Genomic DNA, 21,523 nt, shown 5'->3' on the forward strand with positions numbered 1-21,523 from the left:
GCCAGCTGCCTGTGCACTAGGGTTGCAGGTAAGTGGGCACCCTTGGTGGTCTCCAGTAGTGGTCAGACCAGACCCGGGCCCTCTTCTGGATTAAACATTGCATGAGGCAGCACAATTCACTTAGGCTCTTCGTTTCATTCCTTCACCTGCCAAGTGGGGGTGTCTGGACACAGCAGTCCTGGCCTAGGGTCAGGGCAGGAGCACTAGGAGATGAGGGCTCAGTCTGAGGAGTACAACTGGCCCCTTCATCCATGCACAGAGGGAAGAGGACACATGGTGAGGAGCTGGAGGCCTTGGGAGTGCTGCCAGGAGCCACCCCTCAGTAAGCTACTCCTCCCAAGATGGGAGGGCTCTTGCAAGGTCCAGGCCAGGGGCCAGCCAATGTCCTACCTGTGTCTACACCTCTCCTTCTGGATGAGAGGGTTGTTCTCGGGGGGAGAGTTGTAAGTGGCTCCCTCTCAGGAGCCACAGCTGGAGGTAGGCAGGGAGCACTAAACTGGCACCAGCAAACACTCACTGTCCATCCTGGGCAGGGTCCCAGCAAAGCTGGCTGGGCCAGGATGTGTGCATGGACATGACCTGGGCTGCTACAAGAGTAGTTTGAGGACCAAGGCTGGTCAAGAGCTGTTTCCCTGGCTCACAGTAACATCCCAGCAAGACGGTGTGCTGCTTGTGCTGAGGCCGAGGCCATGGAAACTGTCATGGTAAGTCCTCACCACTCCATGGTGGCTGTCAATTTAGTGACAGAGCCCCAGGCTCCATAGGGAGAAGGGAAAGGGGGTGGAAGCTTCTGGAGCCCAAGCCATTCCCCCCGCCCCCCAGCTCCCTTGTGCATGGTGAAGATCTTGGAGCTGATCCCAGGCAAGCAGTGCAGGGAACAGCAACCCCCTATCCAGAGACCTGAGGTCACCATAGGGTGTGTCCTCTGGCTGAGCACACATCCCACCCATTATGGAGCACTTTCCACATGGGCCTTGTGGTGGGTACCAGCAGTGTCCCCTTTGACAAAAGAGGAAATGGATAATTTCATGTGCAATACCCCACTATTGGCACCCTCTTCCTGCAGGTGCCAGCCTGCTCCTGTCCCCCTTCAGCTCCCAGGGCCCCACCCTCTTAGCTGACTCTGGAGTCAAGGGTCACCGGGAGCGGGTCCCCTTGAAGCTGCTGCTAGAGTGAAGGATGTGGGTTTATGGCAGTCTGACAGTTGTCTTTTCCCCTCAGGGCACAAGATTAAGAACCCTCCAAGCAACACCCCAACACTTGAAGGACATAGACCCCCAGCTGTGGAGTGACTTGTTGCCGCTTGGTCAAGGCACAGGCAGCAGTGACACTTATCCTGTATGGCTCTTTAGTTCTCTTGTCCTTTTTATTTAACAAGAAACAGGTGATATGGGATTAGATTATGCAACCAGAAACACCGTGGCCTTCACAGTTTGAATCTAATCTAGGCTTTCACCATTTGTGACTCTAATTGTGTCTCACAGAGCAGGTGAGCAGGCTTGAGTGTCACTGTAAGCTTCAGTATCTAAAGGGCTGGCCCTTCAGAGCAGAGGTGGCCCAAACTGGCCACTTTGCATCACTCTGGCAGTTACCCTTTTTAAAAAGAGCTTTCAGGGCGGCCCCTGTGGCTCAAGGAGTAGGGCGCCGGTCCCATATGCTGGAGGTGGTGGGTTCAAACCCAGCCCCAGCCAAATAAAAAAAAAAAAAAAGAGCTTTCAGAACACTGGCCTGTCTTGCCAAGTATAAGTTTTAGGCTCTTCCCCGGTTTGGGTCCTCCCTCGGTTCATGTCTGGATATGTGGGGGATGCTTCTGCTTCAGAGTGCAATGATGACACCACCTCCTAGCACTGCCTGAGAGCCAGGCACTGGAAGCCTTGGCAAGCAAGGCTCTGCACCAGCTGCTAGCACATCAGGTCCCAATTTCAGCCTTTCATTCATTATTCAGAACAGAGTGGCCCAGTCCTGGTCCCTCTGAGCTGAGAGGAGGCAGGTGAAGGTCCCAAGCCAGTCTGGCTCCCTTCCCAGGTCTAAACAGGACCCCATGGTTTCCAGCTCCTTATAAGAGGACAGAGACAGGAGATGGCCTCGTTTGCGTTTGTGGGCTAGACTTGGCTCTTCCTCCCCCTTGAAGTCTGGACATCAGGTTGGGGGCAGGAAGCCTGAGTTCCTGGGAGGGGCAGTTCAGACAACCACCCCACCCCCACCTCTCTCATCAGCCTGCTTCTTGCTGCTGGACAACTACATGATCTGTAACAGAAGCCCAGGTTGCTCCACAGGTGACCCTACTTGCATCCTGAACATTAGGTCCAAATCCAGCAGGTCTCAGTATTTACTGCCCATTTCCTTTCCTGCAGGACCCAACAAAAGAAATTACAAAAAGATGTAAGAATCTAAATTCTGCTATCTGGGCTGGCCAGGCCGTCTGGTGGTGCTGAAACCCCCAGTTGAGGCCCTAGGACCCTGAAGGGAGGATTCTTGACGGTTTATTCCCAGGCCCAACCCTTCCTGCTCCCTGGTGGGCCATGTGTGGAGGCCAATGGCATCTCCTCTAGACCTGGCTCCTGAGCTGTGCCTTGGAGGACAGGGAGGCACTGACCAGGGTTCTGCAGTAGCTACAGGAGATGTGGTGGGGAGGCAGAAAGATAGTGGGAAAGAGCTAAGTGGCTCCTCTGCCTGATAATCTGGAGGCCCTCCAGGGAGTTGCTATTAGGCTTGACACAAGTGACTACCTGTAGGAATGGAAGACAGATCACAGGACCCACAAACACCCAGCCATGGGTAGTTCCTTAGAAGCTGCTGCCCAGAATACCCACAGCCACCCACATGTCAGCACTGATATTACTTAGCAATAACCCCCTTGTTTCAGAAAAGAGGCAGGTGCTGACATGTTACAGAGGAGGAAACTGAGGATCTACTACAAAGTGGTAAAGAGAAGACTGATCCCAGGTCTGTAGGTCCAGGACAGCCTCCTTCCACCAGGCCAGGTGCTGGGTACGCAACTGGGCAAGGAGCCAGAGCTGCCTCTGAACTGAGCCACAGACTTGGAGACCGGCCCCCAGGACTCCTTCAAGGTCAGAGCCATTGTCTGTGGAAGGCTAATAGGCCACAGGCAGGATCACATGTAATGTGCAAGACCCAGTGTAAAATGAGCAGGCCCCTTGTTCAAAATTAACTGAGGATTTTAAGATGGCAGCAGGACAGCCACACAGGTTGCTGCCCAGGTGCTATCCCCAGCCTAGCAGGAAGGCAGGCCCCTCACCCAAAGCCCAGCCTACGATAGAGTGTGGTAAGAAGCCCAGACTTGGTCGTCCAATTTATTTTCCTCTAATAAGACAGTTTAGCATTTCAAAGTTACGCATTCTGCAGTCTTAACAAACTTTAGTTATTAGCATCAGAAACACAAAAACATTGCAAGACCTCAAAACACAAATAAATACCAAATAAAATCAAACATAATATACAGTAAATAAAATATAAAACACAATAATGCTATCAGAAAATTGGACATGTTGCTAACTCATATTAACAACATGATTATTGCTGAGCAATAACTTATACTCTTTTTGTTTTTTCTTAGAAGAGCAGAAAAACACAGGACGTGAATCACTGGTCACAATCACTTGGACTGTCAAGATGGGTCCTCACAGCGAGCAGTTACTACAGACGGCAATTTTTAAAACAGGCAGATTAAAAATACAGAGTCAAATGAGAGATAGGCCTTCTTTGGTCTTTGTTTTTTGGGTTATAGAACTGAACACAAAAGGTGTACCATCAGAGAAAAGAATGCAATTCTAAAAATGTTATACAATTGTCTACATTGGTTTATACACTTCCTTTATCACAGATGTTGTTCTATAGATAATTCTTATAGAAATCCTTGGAAATAATGCCAGCTTTTGTTGTTTTCCAATTAAGTCATTCAGTTTGCTGTTGAAGATTATCTTACTTGTCTGAGGGGGCTAAGTTATAAAAACCAACTGTCACTAATTACAGGAGTGGTACAGCAATCCTGGACTTTTAACCTCTTTTACACGCAAGAGTTCACAAGACAAATTCTGACACAGCGCAGCAGGAGAAATGAAATGCAAGCTCTGCGTGGCCTTGAGGGCCTCCTCAACCACACAACAACCAGTCCCAAGGCTGGCCACAGCTTGACACGTCTGTCGTGTCTGCCATGTAGTGGTGTCCAGAGCACACCTGAAGCGGGTGGAAAAGGCCCCTAGGATGTTTCTGGGCCTCTGTGATGAGCTGCTGGCCTTGCCTCACTCCCACCAGTCCAGCTCCCGAATGCCAGTGCCCAGGACAGTCAGCACCAGCCAGAATGAGACAGTAATGAAGCCCAGGCCACCTGCCGACACTGACCTCATCTGATCTAGACCCTAATGGGCACTCTCTATTTTAGAGAAAACAGAGCTATTGAGATTTGCAAACGGAAGACAGAACCATGGTCTTGAGCTGAGAAGTAGATTTGGGTGACAGATCTCATTTATCCTCACAAGCACAAACGTGGAGGAGTTCTCAAAATTTTCCCCAAGTCTCCTTCTGCAGTCTGGTAAGATCTGGACTAAAAGTAAAAAACTAGTACCTTACACCTTTGCCTGAGCCCTTTTCAATGCAGTAATTACCCCAAGCAGAGGATGCATCTGGGAGGGCTGGGGAATGTGCAAGAGGCCCCCATAGACAGTCTGTACTCTGCCCCCGCCAGGCTGGAGTGTCAGTGGAGGGCATGTCAAGTCCCTGCACCACCCCTCCATGTGCAGAAAGAGAAGGAGTTAGTGCCTTCCCTGGTCGCCCCTTAGGCCCCCTTAGCACCCTGCTGCTGCTTAAAGATCCATCCAGACACCTTTTCCTTTGCTGTTATCCATGCCAGGCCCACCATGGGTGACCACCTCCAGACACTGTTGAGTGCAGGGGGCACTGTTACTGATGACATTGGGACAGCCAGGTGTCCACAAGCACACATGGCCCCTGGCCTGAGCAACTGAGGACCCTGGAGCAGACCAAGGTGGTCTGGGGAGGCAGCTGACCATACCTGTGGGACTGTGCCTGACACCCCTGTTCCGGCTGAGGTGGGTCACATGTGGTCAGGGGGAAGCTTTCTGCCAAATAGCCAATTCAGTGGGGAATTTGGTGGTTAGTGGGTCTACAGGGCCCTGGTGGAGGTGGCTTTCCCAGGAAGAGGAGCTGCTGCACTTCAAACTGTGGTTCTCTGGTGTCACAAGCCAAAGAAGACATGGGGAGGAACAGAGAAAGGGAGGTGGGGAGAAGCCACTGGAGCACAGCTTCCCAGTTCAACCAGTTTTTTGGCATCAAAGAGACACAGCGCCATCCTTTGATAGAGGTTGCTCTAGGAAGGGGTCATGAATTAGGGCCAAGACACAGGCCACATGAGGACCCTCCTCTGCCCATCTACATGTGAACACACACCACTGTGTCACAGCCTTAACCCAGGTTTCCAGTTGAGATTTTCTCTCTGGGAAAACACACAACCATCTTGTATGGCAAGCCTTAAAATAATTCACGCAAATTCCTACCTTGCTTCCTCTATGCTACCCATGAACCTGGGGAGCCTGGAAGCTGAGCTTCTTCTAAAAGTCCACTGAGGCTGACTCCAGCCCACTCAGAAGCCAGAGCCAAGAGGGCCAGCAAAGGTCCCAAAAGGCCTCACTTCTACCTCTCAGCCCCCCAACCTTGATGGAAAGTGACCCCCCACAGCTGACCACAGCCTGGCCCCCCCAGCATCACAGACACACCCAACTTCCAGCTGCTCTGGCTCTCCTGGCACAAGCCCTAAAATTAGAGGGTCAGGCTTTTGAGCCCCACCATGGGTCTGCTATAGCCTGTGTGTGGCTGTGTGGCCATGGGAAGAGCTGTGCCCATCATGTATGCCTGGTCTAGACCACTGCAGCCATCAGTAGCCAACTCCACACCAGTGTCCCAACAGCAAGGAGCAGTCAGAGCCACAGAGTTCAAGAGAAACTGCTTGAGGCAAATAGAAACAGGAGATAGTTTTCATTTCTGTTAAGAAGGTGACAGTGTAGCAGACTGGCTTAATTCATGTACAAAGGACTCAGTGTTGATGTCTTTGAAGTATTCAACAGTTCTGTCCTGCTTGGAAATTTTGTCACTTTTGGTAAGTGGGAAGCATATACAAAACATGTGCTCACCCTTCACACTTGTTGCCGGGACCCTGTGAAGTGGGAGGGCCGACCACTGGCCTGCCAGGCAGCTGGGCCTCCACCACAAGGAGGCCACAACCCCAGGCCGGCCCAGGCGGCAAGCACCAGGCAAGGAGTCCTAGGATGGAGTGACACAGGCACGTCCAGTCAGGATAGTGTGAAATACTGTCTGAGACCACCTTCCCACAAGTCCTGAGTACCAGAAGGTACGTGCCCCCAATATAATCAAATCATATGGAGATGAAGCTTAGGACATAGGCCACGCCTCACCCCAGAGAACAGAGCCAGTTACTCAGGTTACATCCTACAGGCCCCCTAGGTGAGAGGCCAAGAGGGCTCTGCTGTATCTCATCAGAAGCATCTGTCTAGGAAGGGATACTGGGAATGTCCCACCTATGATGGGTACTCCCAAGAGTGCTCTGCACGGCCCACACCCAGGCCAGGATTTAAATCCAGATGGGGAAATTCTGTTGAATATTGTACACATTTTTAGCAATGGGAAAGGAAGTTACAGAGGTGTCCCTGTTATTAATCCCTGGTCTCAGGAAAGCCACCTGAGGCCAGAGAGGAACTGTCAGGAGGTCCTCCCTTCTTCAGGTCTCCAGGGTAGAGCCCAGAGGACAGGCCTGCAGAAGGCCGGGGACACCTTGAGGGAAGAGTGTTTTCTGAGCTCCTGTAGTAAGTCCTTCCTTTATGAACAGGGACACATGATTCCTTTATGGGGGCAGGACCAATGACACTAATTTTCCCCCAAAACAATCCCAGGAGAGTGGAGAAAGGAAAGGCAGACGAGCACTTTAACCACGAAAGGGCACGGCAGGTACATGGAACTAACGAGGTCCCTCGTGGAAGCACAGGGATGGGTGTGCAACAGGAGGGCACTTCCAGCAGGCACTGGGGCGAAGGCACACCCAGGACAGACGGCAGCACCAGAGACAGGTGGGCCACCAGCCAAGCTGTCCCTGTGCGCAGCCAAGGGGAGGGCCCAGAGGCAGGCAGTCTTAAGTGCGCAGCCCAGCTGATCAATTGTGGGCGCGGCTGTTGAACGAGTGGCACAGGTGTGGTTCGCACACATTGGTTTGCCTAAGAAGCACCCGTCACGTGTAGCACCCATCAGTGGTAAGAGCACCATGAAGTGTGGTGCATAGCAAAAGGGGTACAGGGCAGGGCTCTAGGCTTCTCATCACAGTTGGACCTTTGAGAGACAGTAAACAGTGAGTTAAGAGAATGCCATCTGGGCAGGCACAGGCTGGGACAATAAGCCCTGTGGCCACCTTTCCTGCCAGAGGGGTGGTTCGGAATGTCCGTCAGTCAGCCTGGGTAACTCCCCAGAGCAGCTGTTTCTAGAATGCTCAGGGGGTTCTGCTTCGAGATGTGTAGGCTCTAATGGCCTGGTGGGGGCACGAGGAGAGGCTCGGGTTCTGCCCCATACCTGCCTCCCTTAGGGTAGGACCAAGCCATGCTTGGACCAGGCAGCTCACTTTTGGGGCCTAGACATTTGGAATTTGTGGTAATTAAGTAGTAGGGGCTCCGAAGGCAACAATGGAGCCTTGCCTCCCTCAGCAGGTACAGAGTTGCCTGAGGGCCTTGAAGAGATAAAGATCTAGTGGTAGAGAGAAAAGTCTGGTTAAACTAGCACTTTCTAGAATTATGCTAAACGAAAACCCAGGGTCAAAAAGCAGCATGTCACATCTAAGGCACATGTACCGTATGCCACCATCTCTATGCAAAGATGTTGTTTACACAGATCATTAACAAAATGCAGCGAGATGACAGAATGAACAGACACACCTGCCGGGCCCTCAGCGCAGACTCCTGCCACCCCTGGACACTGGACACAGAGACCAAGGCCGGTGTTGTCAGCCACAGAAGGCTAGTCTGAACACATGGGGCAGAATTTTAAAAACCTACAGGATTTTGTTCAGAACTCCAAAGTTCAACTAATGCCCTATTTTAGGGTGAAAACAATTATAAATCTGAAAATGATGCACAGCATCCATGAGCAATGTTCCTTTCATAATAATTTTGAAGTAGTGTCATTAACTACGACAGATATTGAAGGTTTACATTTCTAACGAGAAATAACAACAGATTGAATATTCTCTTTCCTATCACAAGTGATAACCAGTGTTTGATATTTTACATTTTCTTCCAAGAAATATCAGTCTATCGACATTTTAAAATAAAATGTTTGCAGTAACAATTATTTGTAGAACTTTAAATTAAAAAGTGATTCTGAATTTAGAGATTTTAAAAAAAAGACCTAGGTTATTTCAGGGTCTTCTGACAAACAAATTGTTAAAACAGAGACCAGATGAGGCCTTAAAAATAGACAATATACTATATTTGAAACAAGATTGCACTCTTGAATTTTAGAATGAATATATCAGAATTGCATTATTATTTCATAAATTCTCCTTTTACTTAACATGCTGACATGTCCAGCTATCCCCACGTGTGTTTTCTTTTTTTGGTGTTCAAGTTTCAGGAAGAAAAATCATGTTTCTTTTGTTTAGCATATATGTTTTCCACCTTAATTAACTAGATCTTTAAAAATGAAAATGAAAACCTTCTCTGACAGCAGTATTTATCTTGTTAAAGGATAAATAATTCTTCAGAGTGAAGTGTTGCTAGTCTATACAAAACATGTCAGGTGTATGTTCTCATGTGGCTTCTCCTGCCGGCTGTGCGTCCACTTTCTGCCGCTTCCTCCGTTCCACAAGGTCCTTTTCAGAGCTTGAGGACCTCAGTGAAGACAGCCTGGTTCAAACCCCCCAAAGGAGTTACCTTCTGCTAAATTCACCTCCCAAGTTACTTGTCAGGGATCTGGCAGATCCGAAGTATCCACTATGACTTTAATAAAAATTGTATCATCTTTAATATATGTCCCATTTTCTAGAACAGTTTGGGCCACAAAGACTGGGCAGCCGGAGGCAATATTCATCTCTCCAGTAGGCTTCTTGAAGCTGCTGCTATTGGGGTCGGGCTTGAATGCATCTCCCAAATGACGCCGAGAGGACCCCTGATCCATCAACATGAGCGTCACTTTCTGCTTAAACGGCCAAGGAAGCAAAGCATCATACTCTCCACGCATAATGACAAAAAACAGCGACAAGTGTGTCCCTTTCCCCATCCCATCCCCATTCAGGTAGACCCTGGCACACATTTTATAGCCAAAGTAGCCTGTGTAGAATGGCTGGCTGTAAAGGGACAGGGTCTTCCCCATGACGGCCTCTTGCTTCCGCCGCTTGTAATCTCGGATCTTCCAAATCAGCACGCCATTGTAGCTGGCAGTCTCAAGGACCTGGAACCGCAGGTCCATGTCAGCCAGGCGGATGTCGTGGACACTCAGCATCTGGTCATGCCGACTAAGCTGGGACTCCAGCAAGCCTACCGTAGGTGAGGAGAAATTTGGCCAATGAGACATGTGAATGTCAGAAAGGTCAGAAAAGCAAATCCACACCAGCATTTTTTTTTTTTTTTTAATGTTTTAGAGCCAGGGTCTCAACATATTGGGCAGGCTGGCCTCAAACTTCTGGGCTCAAGAAATCTTCCTGCCTCAGCCTCTTGAGCAGCTGGGACTACAGGCATGAGCCACTGCACCTAGCTCACACCAGTATTTGAATTAAAAAATGTAAAATCATTGTGGCTACTTGGGGTAAGTGTAGCAGAACACCACATAGATACCCTGAAACATTCCTCTTTCTACAGGAGGGCCCAGGTTCCTGCTCTAAGTCAACCCAATACCCATGTCCTTGGCACCATCTGGCTGGAGGAACTGTCAGGCCACAGCCTGCTGAGATGGGATGCCCTGGGGTGTGTCACAGGGTATCTCACTGCAGGGTTGATGAGTGAAGTCCACCTCAGGTGGGAGCCCCAGGGGGCAAAGGAGAGAGCTGCCCTCTTGCTCACGTTCCCTGCTCTCCAATCTCCACGCCAGGGAATCATCTGGGTTCTCTGAGCTTAAGTTGCTCCCATCCACTCCAATCTGTCCTCTGCCAGCTAATCCAACCCCAATACACTGCAATAATCCTCGTTCCCTTCCACTATTAATCCTTTCCATGCAAATATCCACAATATTCTTTCAGTCCCCAGAGCTACAGGCATACATCTGCTTCTAGATATCATGCTGGCTGAATGAGCTCAGGCTGTGTACCAACCCTCAATCCCTACCAGCTCCTATCTCTAGGGCCCTCAAGAATGTGGCCTGGAGTGCCTGACCAGTGGGCCCTGGCCTCCCTCTGTGCCCGTCTCCACCTGGTGGCCCTGGTCTCTCTCGGGGAGGGCTCTGCAGCCTCCTGCGGCTACATCTGCCCTACACTCTACTGCTGGGCCTTCCACACAGGGAACAAGCTTAGGGAATCTCTGCTAGGGAATCTCTGCAGGTAAGTCATCATACCACAGCACACATATTACCTGCAACTGGAAAGAGATGTTCTAAGTCAGGGTTTGCCCAGTGGATTCATGTCAAGGCACTCGCCTGGGGCCCAGGATGCCATCTCTACTCCTGCCCCCATCTCACCTGTGTTCCGAGCCACCTGCCCAGCACTCTTGTCCACACTTTCCAGTTCCGTCACACGGTTCTGAAGGGATTCCACACTGCTTTTCATGCTGTCTGCTTCCTCCCAGTTCTGCCGGAAGGGACGGATCTCTTTGTCGAGCTCTTTGAGTTTCTCTGCTTGGCTGTCTATTACTCGCTTCCAAACCAAAGGTGTTAAAAGAGTAACAACTAGTTAGGAATCTGAAAATGCTGAGCCACCTCCCATCAAATTCAGACTGGCCAGGAACACAACAGCCACAGGGGCCTCCAAGAGATTGCCCACCAGCAGCTCCAACGCCAGTTGAAGCAACCTGAGTCGGCACTGCTCCCGGGAGCTCCCTGGGGACAAGCTTATGCTCTGCAAGAAGCACTCAAGGTGACCTGAAGCCAGATGGAGGATGATGCATCCTTACAGAAAACAACAGAATAATTTTCCACTATGTCTGGTTTGCTTTGCCAACAGAGAACCATCAGGAAAGAGAGATGATGGGTGCCAAGCACTTAGATGACCAGATCCATTACCTGAGATGTGAGCTCAGGGCAGGCAATAGCTCCTGCCTGGTGTTTACCTAGAACTAGCCCAGTGGTTGCTTGCTTCCTGCACATGCATTGAGTGCCAATCAATCCCATGGCTCTCCTGTCAGACATGTGGATCTGACCTCACCTGCCACTCCCGTGTCCCTCCTCCCAGGCCAGCAGTGCCTCTGTATGCTCACCAGGCTCCCTCACATCTTGTCCAATGTCATCATGTACCTCAGAGGCCACAGGTACTGAGGGTCCCTGCTTCCCAGCAGAAGGGACAGGTAGAGAGGGCTCACCCCCTCAGTGCAGGACCCAAAGGGTCCCAGATTTAGGATGTTGGAGCTACATCCTGTGGCCTGTTGTCCCTTTGAACATCTGAGGGCCTCTTAACCTGCTGCCTGGTCCAGAGTGGAAGTGCAGCCCTATCTTTGTGGCTGCAAAGGGTGTTCTAAGACAGCACCAGGGTCCAGGGAGAAGAGCTCCCACCAACCCAGAGACCTGACCTGACTGACCAGCTTTGCACAGGGAAAGGGTCCCAAGATGGGTCCTCAGGCCCTGGTGACACCAAGGGACCAGATGCCCAAGGAGTTTGGTTCCTCCTCCACCCGCTCCATGCTAAGGCTGCCAGCTCTGCAACCCCTTTTCCCCAGTGAGGAAGCAGGAAAGCAGAAGCACTGCTGTCAGATGTATGTGTGTCTGCCAACAGCAGGCCTGACTCTGTTCTATCTTAATTTAAGTCATTTAGAAAGTCTTTTTTCCAGAAACATAACATTTATATTTATGGAGCGATAAGAATCGTGTTCTAGCCATGGTGGCCCAGTCAGGCTAGAGTACAGTGGCTATTCACAGGGTCCATCACACCTTACTACAGCCTTGAACTCCTAGGCTCACGTAATCCTTTCAACTCAGCCTCTCAAGTAGCTGGGCTGATAAGAATGTGTTACCATGCTGGGCTAATTTTTCTATATTTTGTAGAGACAGGTCTTTTTTTATTTATTTTTTATTTTTATTTATTTATTTTTTTTTTTGGTAGAGACAGAGTCTCACTTTATGGCCCTCGGTAGAGTGCCGTGGTGTCACACAGCTCACAGCAACCTCCAGCTCTTGGGCTTATGTGATTCTCCTGCCTCAGCCTCCCGACTAGCTGGGACCACAGGCGCCCGCCACAATGCCCGGCTATTTAGAGACAGGTCTTATTATGCTGCCCAGGATGGTCTTTTTTTTTTTTTTGGTTGTTGTTTGACAGACTCTCACTTTGTTGCCCTAGCGCACAGCAACCTCAAACTCTTGGGCTCTAGTGATTCTCTGCCTCAGCCTCCCTAGTAGCTAGGACTATAGGCGTCTGCCACAACGCCCGGCTATTTTTAGAGATGGAGTCTCACTCCGGCTCAGGCTAGTCTCGAACTCCTGAGCTCAGGCAATCCACCCTCCTCAGCCTCCCAGAGTGCTAGGATTACCAGGCTGGTCTTGAACTCCTGGTCCCAAGACATCTTCCCATCTCAGCTTTCCAAATTGCTGAGATTATAGGCATGAGCCACCATGCCCAGATGGTTTTCACTTCTAAAAAGAATATGCATTTTGAAATAAAACTTGTGCAGGCTAGAGAGCTTACTGTTCAGTGTAGCTGGGGAATGGTTGAACCCCTCTGATGCTAAGGCCACATGGGGTGCTCAAGGGGAGGGCCCCAGGGGCGCACTGAATTCACTTCTCCTTTTGGGTCTATTTTTAAACCTTTAGGTTTCAGCACCTTTGCTAGCTGTTACTAACCATGAAAGAATAAACATGGCAGGTTTGGGCTACTTTTAGGGGAGAAAAAGCACAATGTTACTCTTCCTGTTCTTTCTAAGAAATCTGATGTAAGCCAACATTTAAAAAGTAAGGATTATTTCTCTAAAGAACATCTCTTTTTACATCGATATACCTTTATTTTAAACAAGTACATGCCGGACAAAGGAATATTCAATTAGTTCACAAAGTTTGTTTTTAGGAGATGGTACTGACATTAATGAACATCTAAAACCATAATGTATTTTTTTTTTTTTTTGGCCGCGGCCAGATTTGAACCCACCACCTCCAGTATAAAAGATCGGTGCCCTACTCCTTGAGCCACAGGAGCAGCCCCACAATGTATTTTTAATGAACATCTGAATCTTCTCTTATCAGCTACCAACTAGCATTATAAACTAATGTGGATACCAATGAGTGTAAGAGGCAAGTTAATGAAAACTTACTCAACAAACTCTACTCCAAGAGTGAACCAGGAGTCATAGCAGCTATGGAAAAACTTATCACTGCTATAGCCAGTCCTGATCTCAAGCCCAAAGCTGCAGGGCCTCAGAAAAGGGCATCTGCACTGGCAGGCAGCTGCCTCAGTCTATCAGGGACACACACACAGAGTACACAGTAGAGGCTCAACCAAATACAGGAGTTCCCATACAGCGAGGGAAAGCACAATATTTTTAAAATAGGCCTTTCATTTGTATAAATGGCCCAGTTTAAAAGCAGAATGAAGATCCAAATCAAGCCTTCTCTGTAAAGTGCAGCAAACAAAATTTCATTCTTAAAGAGCATATTCTCAGCCACTGCAGTTTTTATAAAAATCTTAAATGCAGGTGTGGAATTTTATTAGAAAAAAAGAATTCTGAGATGAATCGTATAGTTTTTTTTTTTTTTGTAGAGACAGGGTTTCACTTTATGGCTCTCGGTAGAGTGCCGCGGCCTCACACAGCTCACAGCAACCTCCAACTCCTGGGCTTAAGCGATTCTCTTGCCTCAGCCTCCCGAGTAGCTGGGACTACAGGTGCCCGCCACAATGCCCGGCTATTTTTTGGTTGCATGAATGGTATAGTTTTGCACTCTATATAAACAAACCCTAGTCAAAAGATTTGCTTTCAGAGAGCATCGTCCCAGCAGCTTCTTACATTTACACCTCAGGGCTTCATCATGTCGTTGGTGTCACTTCTCACCCTCAGGCCACAGGGACCTTGGCACATAAGCTTTGTCCAGTAAGATAGCCTGGTAGAGCTGTGCAGCCTGAATGAGGGCTGCATGAATGGAGCCCTGCTTGCTGTCTATTCCAGCCCCACACTGCTCTGCTTAGGCATACCCCTGATGTGAGAAACACCTTCCCATCTAGTTCCCCTGGCAACAGGAGCCTAGAGCAGGGCTCACTCTGTGAGTGAAGCTCACACCTAGGCTGTCTTTTTAACTGGAAAAAAAAAAAAAAATATATATATATATATATAATAAAAATATACATATAATCTCTGGGAAGGAAAATATTAAGACTACTCTTATTGTGACAGCAAAAGCAGATACACTTTTAAATGCCACTCCCCTAAGCCCCCCTCACCTGTGTGTACCCATCAGCCACAGCTCAGCCATCATCACTCTATATTCCTATCATCATTGGAATTTTAGGGTCCACGGGATCATCAAATAAGGAAGGAGGGGGCCCTGAGTGGCATGTACTGTTTTCAGCAAGGTGGTCCACATGAAGGGCTGGGGAAGGACTGAGGGTAGGGGTGGTTAAGGGAAGGCTTTCTGGAGGAGGTGGGGTTTACCCTGACACTTGAGGTGTTTGAGGAAGAGCTGGAGTTGGCTAGGAAAAGGAGGTGTGGGGAGGAGGGCTCAAGACATCCACGTGAGAGTGTAGTAGCTCTCAAGGAAAAAAATAAAGGAACCGGCAGACAGTCACAGGGGTTTTCTGGGCCATAGTGGAGAGTTTAAAGTAAACCCTTCCTACAAAAGGGTTCTAAGGTAAGAGCTAGAATGAGGAGGTTGTGTGAGAGGGCTCTGCCTAACAGTGTGGAAGAGGGTCTGGAGAAGCAGAGCGCAACTCACCTGTAGCCACTGCCTCTACACACCTATAGGTTTCCAACAGTGTTTCTTCAATCTTGCCTCACCAATTAGATTGCCAACCCCACAAGTGCCACTGAAGTTAAGATACATTCCACCTTTAAACAAAACTCACAGTTGGGTGCCCACTCCTATCAAATGGGCACACACCATGAGACCCACAGCACCTTTCAGGCAACCCCTGATCCTGCACTCAAGGAAATCACAAGTGTCCAGCCTGCTCTAAGGTCCCTTCTCCAAATACAATCTGTTCTCTTGCATGCTTTCCTTTCTGTGAAGGAGGGAACTAACTGGCCAGTCATCACCTTCCTACTTACGGCAGGGAAACAGACAACTGCCATCATAACTCAGCTGTCACACTTCTCAAGCTTGTGTGACTCAGTTTCCCCCTTTCTAACACCTCATTGGTTTAATCACTAAAGTTTTAAAATATAACACACACAGTAGCATGTTTAAACTCAACTAAAAAGTAAAGTAAATGAAAACTTTTCTGGCTGGATTAGGAAGAAATGGAGAAAGAGATGTATGTACATGAAATCTCTGGGTTTTTGAACATTGTATTTATGTATCACTGTGTATATTCTGATGGACCCACTGTTTATTCAGAATATTCTTTCTTCTGTTATGGGTACTTTTATAGATGACTGTCCCACATAATATTAATTTCTTTTGCCTTTCCACCAACTGCCTCTCCGAGCCTCAGAACAAATTTTGTAAGTACAATTTTAAGTAGCTAAAACATTTCACCAGTATTGGAAATGTGGACCACAGGGGTACACAGGTCACCAAAGACGATCTTTGCCCTCAGCAAAATGCCAGGGGCTTCAAGCAGGAGGCTTATGGATGTTTTATTTATTTATTTAATTTTTTGAGACAGAGTCTCACTTTGTCACCCTCAGTAGAGTGCTGTAGCCTTACAGCTCACAGCAACCTCCAGCTCGTGGGCTTAGGTGATTCTCTTGCCTCAGCCTCACAAGTAGCTGGGACTACAGGCGCCCGCCACAACGCCCGGCTATTTGTTGTTGTTGTTGTAGTTGGACCAGGGCTGGGTTCAAACCCACCACCCTCAGTATATGGGGTCGGCGTTCTACTCACTGAGCCACAGGCACCACCCTGGCTTATGGGTGTTTTATGAGACAATGTACTTTTCTGTCTTAATTCAATACTAAATGAAGTACACCTTTTCCAAAACAATCGAATGTGTTTTTCCCTTTTTTCCTCTGGGTAACTACAAAGTTTAATACAAATGAAATTAATTTAATAAATCTCCATGCAATTCAAGACACTATGACTAATCTCCAAGGGCTAAAATGGGAGAAAAGGCATTCTCCAAGATGCCATGACTCTACCCTATTGGAGAGATTCTGTCTTACAGATAATTTAGGGAAACACATAAGTACAAGTCCTGAAAAATCACTTTGGTGACACCACTGACTCTTCCACAGGTGTGTGTAATACACATGGGAATTACTATAACAAATGTACAAGTAATATGCAAATAGTATCTATAATAACAATAATCTAGTAACAAGCACCTAATAGAGACCTATGTTCATAAAAGAAATAAACAGTAACATTTTCATCAGGCCCATTTATATAATCACCTTTATAAAGAGTAGCAAGAGTTTATTAATTTGTTATTTTGGAGGTATGTATGGATCACTACCGTAAAATAAGTGGAGTGAGTATGTATGTCACTAGAAAACTCAGAACAAAGTAGTTTAGCTTCACTTCACTTCAGGAAGTGAAACTTTGTGAACAACAACTACCCACGAATAATACAAAATCTTAAATAATAATAAAACCTGCTGATTTGGGGGAGTGGGAGGGGATAGAGTCTCATTCTGTTGCCCCAGGCTACAGTGCCATGGCATCATAGCTCACGGCAACCTCAAATTCTTCTGCTTAAGCAATCCTCTTACCTCAGCCTCAATCTCCCAAGTAGCTGGGACTATAGGTACCCACCATAACGCCTGGCCAATTTTTTTTCTGTTTTTAGTAGAGATGGGATCTTGGCTCTTGCTCAGGGTGGTCTTGAACTCCTAAGCTCAAGAAATCCACCTGCCTGGACCTCCCAGAATGCTAGGACTACAAACATGAGCCACCACGCCTGGTCAAAACCTGCTAATTTTTAAACTGTGGCTTTAGGTTTTATTTTTCCTACAGAGCATCAAAGGCACAGAAGAGAGGCAGTGGGGCTTGCTCTCCAGAGAAAAGGCAGTGAGAAAATGGCCAACCTACAGCTTCCTAGGCTGGGCTCTGAGCTCTCCTAGCACTTTTCCTGAGTCTTCGTTTAAGCAAGAAAAACAAGTTGCTGTTCTGCTTGAGGGCTTCAGCTCCAACAGCTCACTGAGAGAAAGCCCTAATGGCAAACATAGAGGCATATGCCACCATTCCAGGCTAGTTTTATCCAGCTACAGTTTTAAGCTTCTTACCTGTAAATGAAGTATTTTGGATTCATTATTTCGAAGCATTTCCTTTTGTCTCTCAATTTCAATTTCAAAGCTACAGATCTGATTATGCAAACTTTGTATGCTCTTATTTTTTTCTACACTTTCATTCTGCAGCAAGGAAACCTGAAAAAGAAATTTTTTAAACTCATGTAATAAAAAATTTAACATTAACAATGACAGTAATTAAATTTTCACAATACAGGGCTTCTATTAGCTTACTGAAAGGAGTTCCAGAAGAAAAAATTCCCTTCACAGAGAAAACAGAAGTCTTGATAATTTTTTTTTTTTTTTTTTTTCAGTTTTTGGCCAGGGCCGGGCTTGAACCCACTACCTCCGGCATATGGGGTCAGCGCCCAACCCTTTGAGCCACAGGCGCTGCTCTTTTTTTTTTTTTTTGAGACAGAGTCTCATTATGTCGCCCCTGGGGTAGAGTGCCATGGCGTCACAGCTCACACACAACCTCCAACTCTTGGGCTTAAGTGAGTCTCTTGCCTCAGCCTCCCAAGTAGCTGGGATTACATACAGGTGCCTGCCACAACACCTGGCTATTTTTTGGTTGAAGTTGTCATTGTTTGGCAAGTGTGGCTGGTGCCCTAGCCAGAGGCATGAGCCTTTTCTTTTCTTTCTTTCTTTCTTTTTTTGAGGTAGCTTATTGCTCTGTTGCCCAGGCTGGAGTATTGTGGCATCATCGTAGCTGACTGTAATCTCAAACACCTGGGCTCAAAGAATCCTCCTGCCTCAGCCTCCTGAGTAACTGGGACTAAAGACATGTGCCCCCACTCCTGGCTAATTTGTTGTAGAGACGGGGTCTCACTCTTGCTCAGACTGGTCTTGAAGAATTCCTGACCTCCAGCAATCCTCCTACCCTTGCCTGCCACAGTGCTAGGATTACATCCATAAGCCACCACGCCTGACCCAGAAGTCCTGGTAATTTAATAAAGAATCCTACAGATAATGTTTCTCAAGATTTCTCCCAGTAATAGGGTGAGGCAAAGTGCAGAGGCTGATTGAATTTCAGAATAAATGAGATGCTGATTATTAAAGCTTTGCCAAAAACTAATAAATATTTTACCAGAATAGCTTTCGAATTTTGACCAGGAAACATAGTAAGAAACACATAACACTTCACCCCATTCATACAAACATTTGTGTATGGGTATACCTGAAAAACAGGTTTTACAAAACTATACTTGCCCTAATCATTTATAATGCACCCAGGTATTTTCTATTTTATCCTATTCCATTTTTGAAAAATGCTAACTCCATGGAGGGTGTTATGCTAAGAGAAATGAGCCAGAAACAGAAAGATAAATACTACATGATCTCACTTAGGTGTGGCATCTAAAATTGTCAAACTCTTAGAAGCAGAGGACAGGACAGTGGTTACTAATAGCCAGTAGGGTTGGAGACAGGGTAGCAAGAGAGAGGGACAAAGGAGATGTTAGACAAAAGGTACAAAGTGTATGAAGTTTCACTTAGACAAAAGGAGTAAGTTTTTGAGATCTACTATACAGTATGGTGACTATAGTTAATAACGTATATTTCAAAATTGCTAAAAGAGGCTCAGTGCCTGTAGCACAGCAATTATGGCACCAGCCACATACACCGAAGGTGGCAGATTTGAACCCAGCCTGGGCCAGCTAAACAACAACAACTGCAACAAAAAATAGCCGGGTGTTGTGGCGGGTGCCTGTCGTCCCAGCTACTTGGGAGGCTGAAGCAAGAAAATCAGTTAAGCCCAAGAGTTTGAGGTTGCTGTGAGCTGTGACGCCACTGCACTTTAACAAGGGTGACATAGTGAGACTTTGTCTCAAAAAAAAAAAAAAGAAAAAGAAAATTGCTAAAAGAGCAAAAAGAATTGCTAAAATGAAGTGAGATGATAGGTTAATTAGCACTAAAAATTTAATTATTCCATAATGTACACAAATATCAAAACATCACTACTATATCCTATAAATATTTATAATTATTTGCCAATTAAAAAAAAATGCTAGTCACAACTTACTGAATGTGAATTTCACATCTATCAATGGCCCAGACCCTAAAGTTTGAAAAGCCCTCTAGACGTAATAAGTAAGCATGGAAAGAATACAAATTACATAGCACTTCTGAAGTACTTCACCCTCGGATCTAGCTCTTAACTCTCAAGCATAGGAATAGCACTGACACCCGAGGAGTCCCTTCCACAAATTTCAACAGTCACCTATAACCCACGTCAGTCCAAGGAAGGGCCTCCCGAACAAGCATTGCCAAGCTCTCTCACAGAGATTCAAAAATCTCTGGAAAATAATTAGCTCCCAAGGATCAGTGAACACCTGGTCTTAAAAGGCCCAAAGATGAATTTGAGGGTAATTCATACAAGGCTTCCTTCCTCACAGGATTTCTACAAAGAGTATTTTGATCCTGGAAAAATGCTCCCATCTATCAACATGAGTCTACCTGTCCAGTGGGGTGTTGCTACCACCCCAGAAGATCGCCAGCCTCGGATGGAGCTGATGAGCCTTCCAAAAGCATCAAGGTCTGGGAACTAGTCTCAGCCAAGAGTCATAAAGGTGATGGCCCAAGGATCTTTCAGGATGAAACTAGGTGTGATAAAGAATGGATTCGTAGCTACTTGGGAGGCTGAGGCAAGAAAATCGCTTAAGCCCAAGAGTTTGAGGTTGCCATGAGCTGTGATGCCATGGTATTCTACTGAGGGTGACATAGTAAGACTGTCTCAATAAATAAATAAATAAATAGTGTTTATTTCCAAAGGTGCTTCTTGCCTTAGCACATTGTATCAAGTATAGAATGGTCACTTATTTTTGAATTGGTTATTCTGCAATTGCATCAGGAATCCTTTTTTTTTTTTTTTTTTTTTTGAGATGGAGTCTCACCATGTCACCCTTGGCTGAGATAGTTTCATCCCAACATGACTTGGTTGATTATAGTTTAAACAAGAGGTATTCAGAGTAAGAACTTGCTGTACTGTGTGTAGGTAGGTTATTCTGGTATGTCCTGGGCCTTCCAATGATGTGAACTGCTCACTTTGAATGGGGAGAAGATAATGAAGCAAGAAGAAAGTAAATGAATTCTCCATAGGAACTAAGCCCAGAAATCTACTTGGTGATAGCACTGTCCATAACTGTCTCACTGGATGACCACATACCTCAGGACTTATAATTAGTACAAATGTAACAAAATTAACTCTTAAAATAAAAGGAAGGACCTTTTAAATAAGAAACATAGCATCTATGAGATACAAGAAGCCTTATGCCCTATGCCTATAAGTTTTTTTTCTTTTTAGACAAGAGTCTCAGTTGTCCTAGAGTTGAGTGCTGTGGCGTCACAGCTCATAGCTACCTCACCTTTTTGTTTTTTTTTTACCTCAACTCTTGAGCTGAAGCAATCCTCTTGTCTCAGCCTCCCAAGTAGCTGGGATTAGCTGCCACAAAGACCAGCTAATTTTTCTATTTATAGAGACAGGGTCTTGCTTTGCTCAGACTAGTCTCGAACTCCTGAGCTCAGGCAATCCACCCACCTCTACCTTCCAGAGTGCTAGGATCACAAGTGTGAGCCACTGTGCCAAGCCTCTTATGCCAATAATTAAAAAAAGGCAAGTAGAAACAAGGCTGGGCACAGTAGGTCATGGCTGTAATCCTAACACTCCAACCTGCGAAGGCAGGTGGATTGCTTGAGATCTGGCGTTCAAGACTAGCTTAAGCAAGGGTGAGACCCTGTCTCTACTAAAAATAGAAAAATATCAACCTGGCATGATGGTACATGCCTGTAGTCCCAGCTACTTGGGATGCTGAGGCAAAAGGATCGCCTGAGTGAAAGAGTTTAAGGTTGCTGTGAGCTGTTATACTCTACCCAGGGAAACTGAGTGAGACTCTGCCTCAAAAAAACAAACAAACAAAAGAAAAAAAAAAAAAAGGAAAAGAAAAGAAAGAAAGCAGAAACAGAATACATTCTTCAAAAAGAAGGGAAAA

At 46.8% G+C, this 21,523-nt stretch overlaps 1 protein-coding gene and 1 long non-coding RNA gene across 7 annotated transcripts in view; one reads left to right on the forward strand and one right to left on the reverse strand.

Moving 5' to 3' along the window:
* The first annotated feature begins 455 nt into the window (after nucleotides 1-455).
* Nucleotides 456-3,711, forward strand: LOC128593998 (uncharacterized). 2 transcript variants are annotated; one of them, XR_008382436.1, is made up of 4 exons: nucleotides 456-704; nucleotides 1,222-1,338; nucleotides 2,867-3,071; nucleotides 3,578-3,711. It is a non-coding gene; the product is annotated as an uncharacterized LOC128593998 (long non-coding RNA). The 2 variants fall into 2 exon arrangements; XR_008382437.1 differs by having other exon boundaries at nucleotides 2,985-3,071.
* The window catches only part of TRAF3 (TNF receptor associated factor 3), a 124,647-nt gene continuing 106,424 nt past the window's right edge, over nucleotides 3,301-21,523 (reverse strand). For all 5 annotated transcript variants that reach the window (XM_053602486.1, XM_053602483.1, XM_053602485.1 and 2 more), the window contains 3 exons: nucleotides 17,535-17,675; nucleotides 10,702-10,876; nucleotides 3,301-9,569 (listed from right to left, as the gene is read on the reverse strand). In XM_053602486.1, the coding sequence (XP_053458461.1) occupies nucleotides 8,998-9,569; nucleotides 10,702-10,876; nucleotides 17,535-17,675 (888 nt within the window). In that variant the 3' untranslated portion in view covers nucleotides 3,301-8,997. The remainder of the gene's footprint in view (nucleotides 9,570-10,701; nucleotides 10,877-17,534; nucleotides 17,676-21,523) is intronic.

This window comes from Nycticebus coucang, chromosome 9 (assembly GCF_027406575.1).
Source record: "Nycticebus coucang isolate mNycCou1 chromosome 9, mNycCou1.pri, whole genome shotgun sequence".
Classification (NCBI taxonomy): domain Eukaryota; kingdom Metazoa; phylum Chordata; class Mammalia; order Primates; family Lorisidae; genus Nycticebus; species Nycticebus coucang.